Source organism: Canis aureus, chromosome X (genome assembly GCF_053574225.1).
Source record: "Canis aureus isolate CA01 chromosome X, VMU_Caureus_v.1.0, whole genome shotgun sequence".
NCBI lineage: Eukaryota > Metazoa > Chordata > Mammalia > Carnivora > Canidae > Canis > Canis aureus.
The window spans coordinates 44,448,896-44,462,059 of NC_135649.1; the positions used below are offsets into that span (position 1 = coordinate 44,448,896).

Here is a 13,164-nt window from a genome sequence, read left to right on the forward strand (position 1 = left end):
CTGATGCTAGAAATATACCCTCAGGCTCCTATGACAGTCCTGACTGCACAATCTTTGTTGTCTTTCCTACTTAGCCTGCAGCAGCCACTTCAACAATTCACAATTTCTCAGTTACTGATCTGCAGTCCTTCACAAGCAGGGATCCACAGGGAAAGCCAGGCAGTTCCTTTTGATGAGTTTTTTCCCACTGTTTAGGTCTATATTGGAAGGCTTAAAAATCCATGTGCTACTTTGACATGTGGACTCAAAAGCCTAGCTGTGTGTCCTTCTGCTATTACCCAATATTGCCCCCCAGCCAGTGGGAAGACCTGTCTAGACAGACAGGTCCCCTAAGAGCCAGATCGCTATACTCCACCCAATCCTCAGCCTAATATTTTTCACTTCCTTGTCAGATTGCAAAACTATTCAAACCAATCACATCCTCCCATAAAATTAAGGGTCACATTAACCTCTTGTTTCTACAAAGCCTTTCCTCCTCAGCCCCTGCTTATTCACTCTGTTTCCAAGTACAACTCTCAAGTGGCCTTGGGTAGACTGCCATGATTTCCTTTGGAACTGTACAACTGATTAATAAACTTCTGTTTTATTTCATCTGTCTTGTGTTTGGCCATCCCATCCCATTTAGGGTGGAGCATCTCTTTCTTACCAGTGAGGTGGAAAGCAGTAAATCAAAACTGGGGTCAGACTTCCCTGTTTCTTTGCACATCTCTTAATTTTTTGTGGAAAACTGTGCATTTGAGATGATAATTGTAGCTATTCTGCTACTGGTTCCCCCTCTGGTGCTTGTTATTGTTCTTTGCTTTTTTATTTGCTTAAAGACTGGTTGGATTACTTGGGCAAAGCCTATTACCCCTCCTCTAAAGTGTGAAACCTCTGATTTTCCACCCCAGAGAACAAAGCACAGGATTTTATATGCCTGCAATCATCCTAGGTTGACTGTTTTTGCAAGGCTCCCTTTGATTGTCTCTTTCTCTGACCAGACTCAGCTGGTAAACTTCACCATTTACTGGATAAGGCACAAATTGCTCAGTAGACTGAGACAGTTAAATTTGGGTTTCTTTGATGGGACAGTTTTGGGGTCAGTGTTTGAGATTTGTTCTCACCCCATAGGGCTCTCCTTAGCTGTCTCTTTCCCCGGTTCTCTCTGGTAAGCTACCTTTCCTACAGTTTAAATTTTAATTTGAATAATTCTACCAATTTGCTTATATTTGCACTTAACCACAAACTCCATTATTTTTGAGGGAGTCTCAGGCTTCAACTTCTTCATAGTCTGTTGCAAATTGATTCATTTCCATTGAGAAGAGATGCAGCACCCCTTGTTTAATGGCCTGCTTCTTCAAAGTGAGAAAAAAATCTCTGAGCTATACTTGTGAAGCTGGGAATGCTGAACTTTTCAATGAATGACACTCCTGCTTTAGAACCCGGGTATTCATTGGAGGGGTGCAGTAGTTTCAGGTCTTCTTGGCTTGCCTCCCCCAGTGTGGAATCTCTTACTAAATTGGGACCCCAGTATTCTCAGCAGTGCTACAACCAAGGTTATCTTATATGTGGAGACTGAATGGAATATAGGAGACCCTACTTCTGGACTATTTTCACCTAGACTTAGTCCCAGGCAATAGGTAGTTTGGGGCAATATGAGAAAAACTGATGCTCTGCCTTTTTGGACAGATCACTCTGGGTGCTGCAAGGAGAAGGGACCTTGCATTTTGGCTGCACCAATCTGGAGTGGGGTTTCTGTCTTGTTGACTGGGCAGGGGAAGGGAAGGTATAGGCCTTGGCTAGAATGCCATAGATTCTCACTGTGGTTTCCAAATTTTAGTGAATATTCCTGAATAAATGTTTCTTTCCATGCTGTATGCTTTCAGGACGATTTCTACATAATTTAGTTTGATTTATTTACAATTATTTTTTACTAGTTTCATTGGGGAGGAGATTCATAGAACTCCTTAAGTTATGATGCCACAAGTGGAACTTCTTGCAATCTTTGTCACCTATTTATTGTTTTTGCATATTATTTATTGGAGTTCAATTTGCCAACATACAGTATAACACCCAGTGTTCCTCCTGTTACGTGCCCCCTACGCCCCTCACCCAGTTGCCCCATCTCCCAGTCCACCTCCCTTTCCACCACCCCTTGTTCATTTCCCAGAGTTAGGAGTGTCTCATTTTCTGTCACTGTCTCCGATTTTTCCCACGCATTTTCTCTTCATTCCCTTATAATCCCTTTCAATATTTTTTTATAATCCCCATATGAGCGAAACCATATGAGGATTGTCTTTCTCCAATTGACTTACTTCACTCAGCATAATACCCTACAATTCCATCCATGTCGAAGCAAATGGTGGGTATTTGTCATTTCTAGTGGCTGAGTATTATTCCATTGAATACATATACCACATCTTCTTTATCCATTCACCTTTCGATGGACACTGAGGCTCCTTCCACAGTTTGGCTATTGTGGACATTGCTGCTATAAACATTGGGGTGCAGGTGTCTCAGCATTTTACTGCATCTGTATCTTTGGAGTAAATCGCCAGTAGCACAATTGCTGGGTCATAGGGTACCTCTATTTTAACTCTGAGGAAACTCCACACAGTTTTCAAGAGTGGCTGTACCAGTTCACATTCCCACCAACAGTGCCAGAGGGTTCCCTTTTCTTCATATCCTCTCAGACATTTGTTGCTTCCCATTTTGTTAATTTTCACCATTCTCACTGGTGTGAGATGGTATCTCATTCTGGTTTTGATTTGTAGTTCCCTGATGGCAAGTGATGTGGAGCATTTTCTCATGTGCTTGTTGGCCATGTGTATGTCTTCTTTGGTGAAATTTCTGTTCATGTCTTTGGCCCATTTCATTATTGGATTGTTTGTTTCTTGGGTATTGAGTCTAATAGGTTCATTATAGACCTTGGATTCTGGCCCTTATCTGATATGTCATTTGCTAATATCTTCTCCCACTCTGTAGGTTGTCTTTTAGTTTTGTTGACTTTTTCTTTTGCTGTGCAGAAGCTATTTATCTTGATGAAGTCCCATAACTCATTTTTGCTTTGTTTCTCTTGCCTTCATGGATGTATCTTGCAAGAAGTTGCTGTGGCCAAGTTTAAAAAGGGTGTTGCCTGTGTTCTCCTCTAGGATTTTGATGGATTCTTGTCTCACACTTAGATCTTTCATCCTGCACTTGGCTGTCCAATTTTCCCAGCACCATTTAGTGAAGAGACTGTCCTTTTTCCAGTGGATAGTCTTTTCTGCCTTTGTCGAATATTGGTTGACTATAGAGTTGAGGGCCCATTTCTGGGTTCTCTGTTCTGTTTCATTGATCTATGTGTCTGTTTTTGTGCTAGTACCACACTGTCTTGATGACCATAGCTTTGTAGTACAATTTGAAATCCAGCATTGTGATGCCCCTGGCTCTGGTTTTCTTTTTCAATATTCCCCTGGATATTTGGGGTCATTTCTGATTCCACACAAATCTTAAGATGATTTGTTCCAATTCTCTGAAAAAAGTCCATAGTACTTTGATAGGGATTGCATTAAATGTGTACATTGCCCTGGGTAGCTTTGACATTTTCACAGTATTAATTCTTCCAATCCATGAGCATGGAATATTTTTCCATCTCTTTGTGTCTTCCTCAATTTCTTTCAGAAGTGTTCTGTAGTTTTTAGGGTATAGATCATTTACCTCCTTGGTTAGGTTTATTCCTAGGTATCTAAATGATCCCATCAAAAATGCAGGGTTTCCACTGGATAATAAAGCAAGACCCATCTATTTGCTGTCTACAAGAGACTCATCTTAAACCTAAGGATACCTATAGCCTGAAAATGAAAGGTTGGAGAACCATTTACCAATCCAGTGGTCCTCAAAAGAAAGCTGGGGTAGCAATCCTCATAGCAGATAAATTAAAGTTTATAATGAAGACTGTAGGAAGAGATGAAAAGGGAAATTATATCATACATAAAGGGTTTATCCAACAAGAAGACCTAACAATCGTGAATATTTATGTCCCTAATGTGGGAGCTGCCAAGTATTCAATCAATTAATAAACAAAGTAAAGGCATACTTAGATAATAATACACTAATAGTAGGAGTCTTCACCACGGCACTTTCTGCAAGTGACAGATATTCTAAGCACAACATCACCAAAGAAAAAGAGCTTTAAATGATACACTGGACCAGATGGATTTCACAGATATTTACAGAACTTTGCATCCGAATGCAACTGAATATATATTCTTCCCAAGTCCACATGGAACTTTCTCCAGAATAGAACACATACTGGGGCACAAATCAGGTCTCAACTGATTTCAAAAGATTGGGATTGTCCCTTGCATATTTTCAGAGGAAAATATTTGAAACTAGAACACAATCACAAGTAGAAATTTGGAAGAAAATCAAACACGTGGAGTTTAAAGAGCTTCCAACTAAAAAATGAATGGGTGAACCAGGAAATTGGAGAAGAATTAAAAAGATTCATGGAAACTAATGAAAATGAAGATACAACCGTTCAAAATCTTTGGGATATAGCAAAAGCAGTCCTAGGAGGGAAATACATCACACAGCAAGCATCCCTCAGAAAGTTGGAAAAAACTGAAATACACAAGCTAACCTCACACATGAAGGAATTGGAGAAAGAACAGCAAGTAAAACCTACACCAAGCAGAAGAAGAGAGTTGATAAAGATTCTAGCAGAACTCAATGAAATAGAGACCACAAGAACTGTAGAACAGATCAACAAAACCAGGAGTTGGTTCTTTGAAAGAATTAATAAGATAGATAAACCATTAGCCAGCCTTATTAAAAACAAAAGGGAAAAGACTCAAATTAATAAAATCACAAATGAAAGAGGAGAGATTACAACCAATACCAAGGAAATACAAACGATTTTAAATAGAAATTATGAGAAGCTATACGCCAATAAATACAGCCATCTAGAAGAAATGGATGCATTTCCGGAAACACAGAAATTACCAACACTGGAACAGGAAGAAATAAAAAACCTGAACTGGCCAATTACCAGTGAGTAAATTGAAGCAGTCATCAAAAACTTCCTAAGACACAAAATTCCAGGACCAGATGGCTTCCCACGGGAATTCTATGAAACATTTATAGAAGAAATATAATACCTATTCTACTAAAGCTGTTCCGAAGGATAGAGATGGACGGAACACTTCCAAATTCATTTTGAGGCCAGCATTACTTTGATTCCAAAATCAAACAAAGAACCCACCAAAATTTGAATATAGAAGAATATAGCTGATGAACACGGATGTAAAAATTCTCAGTAAGATACTAGCCAATAGGATCCAACAGTACATTAAGATGATTATTCACCATGACCAAGTGGGATTTATGTCCGGGATGCAAGGTTGGTTCAACACTCGTAAAAAAGACCATGTGATAGACCACATAAACAAGAGAAAAAACAAGAACCATATAATGCTCTCAGTAGATGCAGAGAAAGCATTTGACAAAATACAGCATCCGTTCTTGATCAAAACTCTTCTGAGTGGGGAGATAGAGGGAACATTCCTTAGAATCTTAAAACCCATCTAAAAAAAGCCTACAGTGAATACCATTCTCAATGAGGAAAAACTGAGAGCCTTTTCCCTAAGATCAGGAACATGACAGGGATGTCCACTCTCACCACACAACTATTCAACATAGTACTAGAAATCCTAGCCTCAGCAATTAGACAATAAAAAGAAATAAAAGGCATTCAATGGGAAAAAATTCAAACTCTTGCTCTTCATAGATGACATGATACTGTACCTAGAAAACCCAAAAGACTCCACCCAAGATTGCTAGAACTCATATAGCAATTCAGCAATGTTTCAGGATACCATATCCATGCACAGAAATCAGTGGCCTTTCTGTACACTAATAATGATACTGAAGAAAGAGAAATTAAGAAATCAATCCCACTTACTTCTGCATCCCAAAGCATAAGACACCTAGGAATGACCTTAACTAAAGATTAAAGTATCTGTACCCTAAACAGTACAGAACACTTCTAAAAAGAATTTGAGGAAGTCAGAAAGAGTTGGAAAAACATCCCAAAGTCATGGATTGGAAGAATAAATATTTTGAAAATGTCTATGCTACCCAGGGCAATTTATAAGTTCAATGGAATCCCTATAAAAATACCATGGAGTTTCTTCAGAGAGTTGGAACAAATCATTTAAGATGTGTATGGAATCAGAAAAGACATGAGTAGCCAGAGGAATGTTGAAAAAAGAAAACCAATGATGGTGGGATCTCAATGCTGGGTTCCAAGCTGTATTACAAAACTGTGATCATCAAAACAATATGGTACAGGCACAAAAACAGACACATAGCTCAATGGAACAGAATAGAGAAGCCAAAAATAGACACTAAATTCTATGGTCAACTAATCTTTGACAAAGCAAGAAAGAATAGCCAATGGAAAATGGACAGTGTTTTCAATAAATGATGTTGGGAAAATTGGACAGCCACATGCAGAATAATGAAACTAGACAATTCTCTTACACCATACACAAAGATAAACTCAAAATGGTTGGAAGATCTACTTTTTTATTGTTTAAATTTTTATTTATGATAGTCACACAGAGAGAGAGAGAGGCAGAGACATAGGCAGAGGGAGAAGCAGGCTCCATGCACCGGGAGCCCGACGTGGGATTTGATCCCGGGTCTCCAGGATTGCGCCCTGGGCCAAAGGCAGGTGCTAAACCACTGCGCCACCCAGGGATCCCTGATTGGAAGATCTAAATGTGAGGCAAGAAGCCGTAAAAATCCTAGAGGAGAACACAGGCATCAGCCTCTGTGAGGACCCTGGCCACAGCAACTTCTTGCTAGACACGTCTCCAAAACCAAGGGAAACAAAAGTAAAAATGAACTATTGGGACTTCATCAAGATAAAGTCTTCTGCACAGCAAAGGAAACAGTCAACAAAGTAAAAGACAACCTATGGAATGGGAGAGGATATTTGCAAATGAAATATCAGATAAAGAGCTAGTATCCAAGATCTATAAAGAACTTCTCAAACTCCATGCCCAAAAATAAACAATCCAGTCATGAAATGGCCAGAAGACATGGACAGACATTTCTCCAAATAAGACATGCAAATGGCCAACAGACACATGAAAAAATGCTCCATGTCACTTGCTATCAGGGAAATACAAATCCAAACCACAATGAGATTCCACATCACACTGGTGAGAATGGCTAAAGTTAACAAGACAGGAAACAACAAATCTTGGAGAAGGTGTGGAGAAAGGGGAACCCTCTTGCACTGTTGGTGGGAATGTGAACTGGTACAGCCACTCGAAAACAGTGTGGAGGTTCCTCAAGAAGTTAAAAATAGAGCTACCCTACGACCCAGCAATTGCACTGCTGGGTGTTTACCCCAAAGATACTGATGCAGTGAAACCCTAGGACACCTATACCTCAATGTTCATAGCAGCAATGTCCACAACAGCCAAACTGTGGAAGGTGCCTTGATGTCCTTCAACAGAGGAATGGATAAAGAAGATGTGGTATATATAGACAGTGGAATATTGCTCAGCCATCAGAGAGGACAAATAACCACCATTTGCTTCGACATGGATGGAACTGGAGGGTGAGCCTAAACTCAATGACTAATATGACTGTAAGATAAAAGAGAAGGAAAATTAAGTCACAGACACACAGGGAAGGTCATATGAAAATGGAGGCAGATATTGGAGTTATGCTGCCACAAGCCAAAGAATTCCAGGAGTCACCAGAATCTGGAAGAGGCAAGGAATATTCTCTCCTTGACCTTCAAAGGAAATGTGGCTGTGTCCTCAACCTGATTTTACCTGAAAACAGAATTCCAGAAACAGAGAACTGCCAGTGTCAGCCCCCAGAGTGTGAGGGTATAAATTTCTGTTTTATACCAACTATTTTATGTAATTTGTTATGGCAGAAGTAGAAAACTAAGATATCCTATCCCCAATTTAATTATCCTCTAGCCATCTACACAAGACATAACCAGTATCCTAAAAAAGATCTTTATTCTTCCACTACATGCCTTTCTGCATGCTACATATTTGTGCATTGCTCCATCACTTTTTACTACATATATATGTATCCATAATCTTTATGTTTATTTTGCATGTTTTGAAAGTTCATATACATGGTGTCATAGTGTTTGTGCATTTCTGCAATGAACTTGTTCCCTTATGCATTATTTTGCACTGCCATCATCTAATGTTTGTCCTTCTAAAATGTCGTTCTCTGTGTCCCAGGTCTTTGAGAATTCCATTCTCATTCCCAGCTCAGACCTTACAGTCTACCTGAACCAACCTCATCACTGAATTAATGCTGTTCCTACCATAGATGCATTCATTGCTTGAAATGAGTGGTTCACAAACATCATTGAGATTCAGAATCACCTGGGGGACTTCTAAAACTATGACTGTGGCCCAGCATCAGAATTACCAATTGAGGCCTGAGTGAGGCCTGAGAATTTGCATTTCTGACAAGTTCCCAGGTGATGCTGCTGCCACCGGTCCACATCAGTGCAGTACAACCCAGCACCACTGGTCTCCAGGTAAGGTAGGTCATCCATCAGATAACTTTAAAAGAATGCAGTAGGGACAACATCCTTTATATAAGTTGTTTATAAGTTTTTAATTAATTGTAGGATATATAAAAGAACCTAAAACAACCAAATTGTTGAAAGTAGTTCCTTTCAGTAATAGTCAGGTGGGCCCAAACAAAAAGATACAAAGATAGATTTGAGTTGGTGTTATATATCTAAAAAATCTGCGGATTATTCATTTTAAACAAACATTTATTTTTAATGTGAACAACTGCTGTCATAATTCTGGAATATCTGAAGACATTGGAATAAAATGAATGGTGATAAAATTTCATGGACAAGTGAAAATTGGAAAATCTTGATTCCATGAAGAACAAACACATTGTTGCTTTCTTCATTCATGTCTTCTATGCCTCCGAACTGTAGATGAAATAAGATACAATTAAAAATTGAACTTGACTAACATGCAACAGTGACTTTCTTAGTCTAAGAATAGGCAATCCTATGTACTTCTGAGCTAACAGGAGAAATCATGTTTTCCTCTTGTAACCCAGAACCCTGGGTATCAGGGCGCTCTTGCATAATCTAATGTCTTCAATTCTGTGACATGTCAACCTCATCTGTTATTTGCCAAACACCAAAAAGGCTTATTCATTTTGTTTTGAGGAAACATTCTGTATTTAGCCATTTCTTTGATTTTAAAAGCCTGTACTCTATCCATAAAGTATACTTGTTTACCTCCCAGAATCCAAGTTCCAACATCTGGGAAAGGAGAAATTTAAAGGAAAGGACAAAATATGTTGGACATAGATCAACTTGTGTACCAATCCAGTGATAAACAGTAATCTTGCCAGGACTATTTTCTTTCTTTTCACTGTCCCCTGAAATATAAAAGTTATAACTGAACAAATGGCTAGGCATCACTCATTAAATGTGGTCCTACACACAATTCTTATGATACCTGTGTAAGTAGTCACATTCTCAAAGTAATTATCTCTACTTCATATAGGAGGTCACATTACTATAACTAAATGATGAAGGCGCAGCTAGTGTTCATATAGGCTGCTTTAGCCACCTGTTCTGGTAACCATGTTCTTTTTTTTTTTTAAGATTTTATTTATTTTTTCATGAGAGACACACAGAGAGAGAGAGAGGCAGAGACACAGGCAGAGGGAGAAGCAGGCTCCATGCAGGGAGCCTTACGTGGGACTCGATCCCGGATCTCCAGGATCACGCCCTGGGCCGAAGGCAGCGCTAAACCGCTGAGCCACCCGGGCTGCCCTGGTAACCATGTTCTAAAGAAACATTGGTCTCTGCTACCAGGGCAGACACATTTCCCACCTGTAGAAGACTTACAGCTGTAACTGGAAGGACTTGTAGCTGTGAATGAAGTACATTTCAGAATATGCTGCATTCTATACAAATAGACATCATTAACATTACACTGGCTCACCGAACTACGTTTTAGACATAGATCTTGTGGTTTACTGAGAACGTTTAGAAGCACAACTGATGTATGTCAGGCATGGCTGGGTGATACACAAAACTACACACACATACCTGGGTTCTTAGCAACTGCTCTCTTCTGGGTCCAGATCTTTTCCAGCCCTTTTGTCAGGTTTTTCATTTCTGATCACTTCTTTCTTTTCCTCACTTCCAGCTTCTCGGGCATCATCGTCAGCACTTTCATAGTTATAATCTCTGGCTTCATTAGTGAAGAATAACACAGACTTCTGGACCAGAACTTCATGGAAAAAATAGCCCAATTTATAATCGGTGGCAACATCCATCTCTCTGACCTCAGGAGAATCAGGAGGATAGAAGTAGGTGAAGAAAGAAGAGCCAGAAAAAAAAAAAAAAAGAAAGAATAGCCAGGCATCTTCCTGGTGGTGGATGCAAAACTTCTGCGGACCTCACCTCTCTGCAGCTTGCTAGTTTTCATGGTGACATCTTTCCCCTCTTTCCAGTAGATCTTACACCCTGTGCTACTGATAATTTCTGGCCCTTTGGAGAAGAAGGGATCAGAATCACCTGGGTCTGATCGCAGTTGGTAGGTTTTCGTCAGGACTTTGTTGAAAAAGTATTCATTTGACTTGAAGATGAATTCTATGGTGAAGCTCATTGGTTCCTCGAATCCTGAAATTTTAATTTTTACATTTTCCAGGTGCTCTAGTACAAGCTCATCACTTTTTTTTTTTTGGATCATCCTGCTGAGGATCTTCACGTTTTAAAAAGCCGTCAACCAAAAGTGAGGTATGCCATTTGTGTGCCCTTCTCCCACAGGCTCTCTTTCCATATCTCCGCATGTGCCTTCATGAACACCTACTTGCCACTGACATTCACCTTCTGTGGGCTCATGGATTGCATTGATGATCTCAGATCTCTTATCAAACAGAGGTTGGTAGAAGGCAGCATACTTTTTCTCTAGATCGTGAAAATCTCTGTAGAATTGAGCTTCTACTTGGGCATACTGGGCCTGAAGGTTTTTGAGAGCTTTCACCTGCTGCTTAATCGCTAAAAGCAAGTGCTGAGTACTGCCTGCCTTTAAGCTGGGTGCCCCAGTGGGGGCTTCAAGGTCCTGAGGACTTGGCCGCCACTCACCATCTTGGAACTTGAAGGATACACAGTCCCCATCTTCCTAGGACTCAGAGGCATCTCCCAGGGCCTCTGCTGCAGGTTCCTCTGCCTTTTGGGATGCAGGGCCCTCTGTTGGTGCCTGTCGCCCTCAGGGTGGGGTGCCCTCTGCCTGGTATTCGCCCACCCAGACTTCTGCTTCCTCTCTCGGGTGCTCCTGATCCAGGACTCTTCCTGGCTCTTCCACATCTGGAGGCACCGGTCCCTCTCCACGGTCCTGGGCCTCCCAGGAGTGGCAGCTGATCACCATGCAGCATGTGTGGGGCCGGACCAGGACATGGTCATTATCATGGATACGGTGTAGCAGGGAATGAATCAAAACCCTGAAGAGGGACCAAAATCGAGTCATGGGGGCCTCAGGAGGCCCCGCAGCAATTTCTGCATGCTCTTGGCCTTGGCTGTTGCCTTCCTCTTGCTCAATCACTTCCTCTTCCTCCTCATTCTTTTCCTCGTTGGCCTCGCCCTCTTCTGACTCAGACTCCTCCTCATTCCCAAACTCATACTCGAAATCTGGCGACTGGTACTCATCGACTTCCTGGTCCCCGAACTCGAAATCAAACTCCTCTTCTTCCTCTTCCTCCTCCACTTCCCCCTCATGCTCCTCTTCTAGCATCTCTACATCCCAGATCTTTTCTGCGGCTTGGGCAGCGTCCCGCCCACCCTCCTTTTCAAGAAGGGCTCGGGAAAGCCCTTCAGAAGCTAGGAAGGCTGCACTCTCCCTGACTCCATCCACCCCTTCTGAAGGTGACAGTGGGACCCTGAGGGGCCTGGGGTCCTGGCCACCTGGCATCAGACTTGGATCCTCTGTGGCAGACATGGCAGGAGGGGCCCGCAGGTCTGTGCCTCAACTGGAGCTGTGATCAGGCCGCAGCGATAACTGCGGCGAAGATGGCACCTGTTGAAGTGACTTCCCCCAAGGGGAGGTTGTTGGCAGAAGCACCTGTCAGGAGGCTGTGGGGGCGGCAGAGAGGATGGCTTCAGAGGGCCCAACAGTCCATGAAGGTGCCTGTGGAAGCCCTGTCACAGCAGGCACAGAGGGGCACCCCAAGGAGCCCTCGAAGAAGATGGCGCCTGAGGTGGTTGTGGACAAGGCACGAAGGATTCCGTTGGCCTGAAGACGAGAGGTGGAACTTGGAGGAGTCAACAAAAGGCCACTTCCTCCACCATGAGCTCTAAGCTGATTTGCTGAGAAGGAATGATTGACATGGCTGGGGTCCAATGGTGAGCGAGTCCTCAGGTTACCCCTAGACCCGAGGGTACTACTATTTGAATTCTTCTTTAATCCCACAGTACTCCCCACCCTTATATTCTACCTTTGAGACAAATCAGTGTCCAGATATGAGAGCACTTTGGGGCATGCAAACTGATTTGTTTCCCAGTTACCTCCTGGGGTTGGTTCATGCCAATAGAGACCACTCATTATTATTATTTTTAATGGATATATCAAACAGCAGCAACGGTAGAAACCTCCCATAAGAGAGGGAGAGGGAATTTGGATATTTTCTCACCATTAAAACTACTTGGGACAGAGGAGGGAAGATGGTGGAAGAGTAAGGGACCCTCGTTTCATCCGATCACTTAAAGTCAGATAGATAGCTTTCAAATCATTTTGAACACTTGTGAACTCAAGCTGTTATCTAAGAAAAGAATTACTGCAATTCTACAAATAGAAAAGTGACCACTTTTTGCAAAGTACGAGGTGCGGAGAAGTGAATGAGGGGATATATTGGAAGATAAACTGAGGGGGGGGGGGAAGGGATCCTCCATATTCCAGCTACCAGTAAGTGATACAGCAGTGGAGTGCAAAATCAGAACTTTCAGAAGCTGCTCTGATGAGGGATGTTCCCACCTGAAAGGTGCTTAGCTGGCACAGTGGGGCAAAATCCTATGTGGGACAGTGTGGTCTCAGGATTCCCGGGGTCACAGAAAGAACAGGGTGCCTGAGTGTTGCAGAGTCCCCAAGCATTGGAGCAGGGAAGCTGGTTGTAATC

General features: G+C 41.8%; 1 protein-coding gene across 1 annotated transcript; it reads right to left on the reverse strand.

The window, feature by feature from the left end:
* Positions 1 to 8,692: 8,692 nt before the first annotated feature.
* LOC144307530 (uncharacterized) lies at positions 8,693 to 12,272 on the reverse strand. Its single transcript, XM_077887372.1, has 2 exons — positions 10,100 to 12,272; positions 8,693 to 8,959 (listed from the first exon to the last, which is right to left on the reverse strand). The coding sequence occupies exon 1, from the start codon at positions 11,988 to 11,990 to the stop codon at positions 11,265 to 11,267; it is 726 nt and encodes a 241-aa protein (XP_077743498.1). The 5' UTR covers positions 11,991 to 12,272; the 3' UTR covers positions 8,693 to 8,959; positions 10,100 to 11,264.
* Between the last annotated feature and the right edge of the window lie 892 nt (positions 12,273 to 13,164).

Coding starts and splice junctions, on each gene's coding strand:
- LOC144307530 (XM_077887372.1), bottom strand. CDS start 11,990: ATGTCTGCCACAGAGGATCCAAGTCTGATGCCAGGTGGCCAGGACCCC.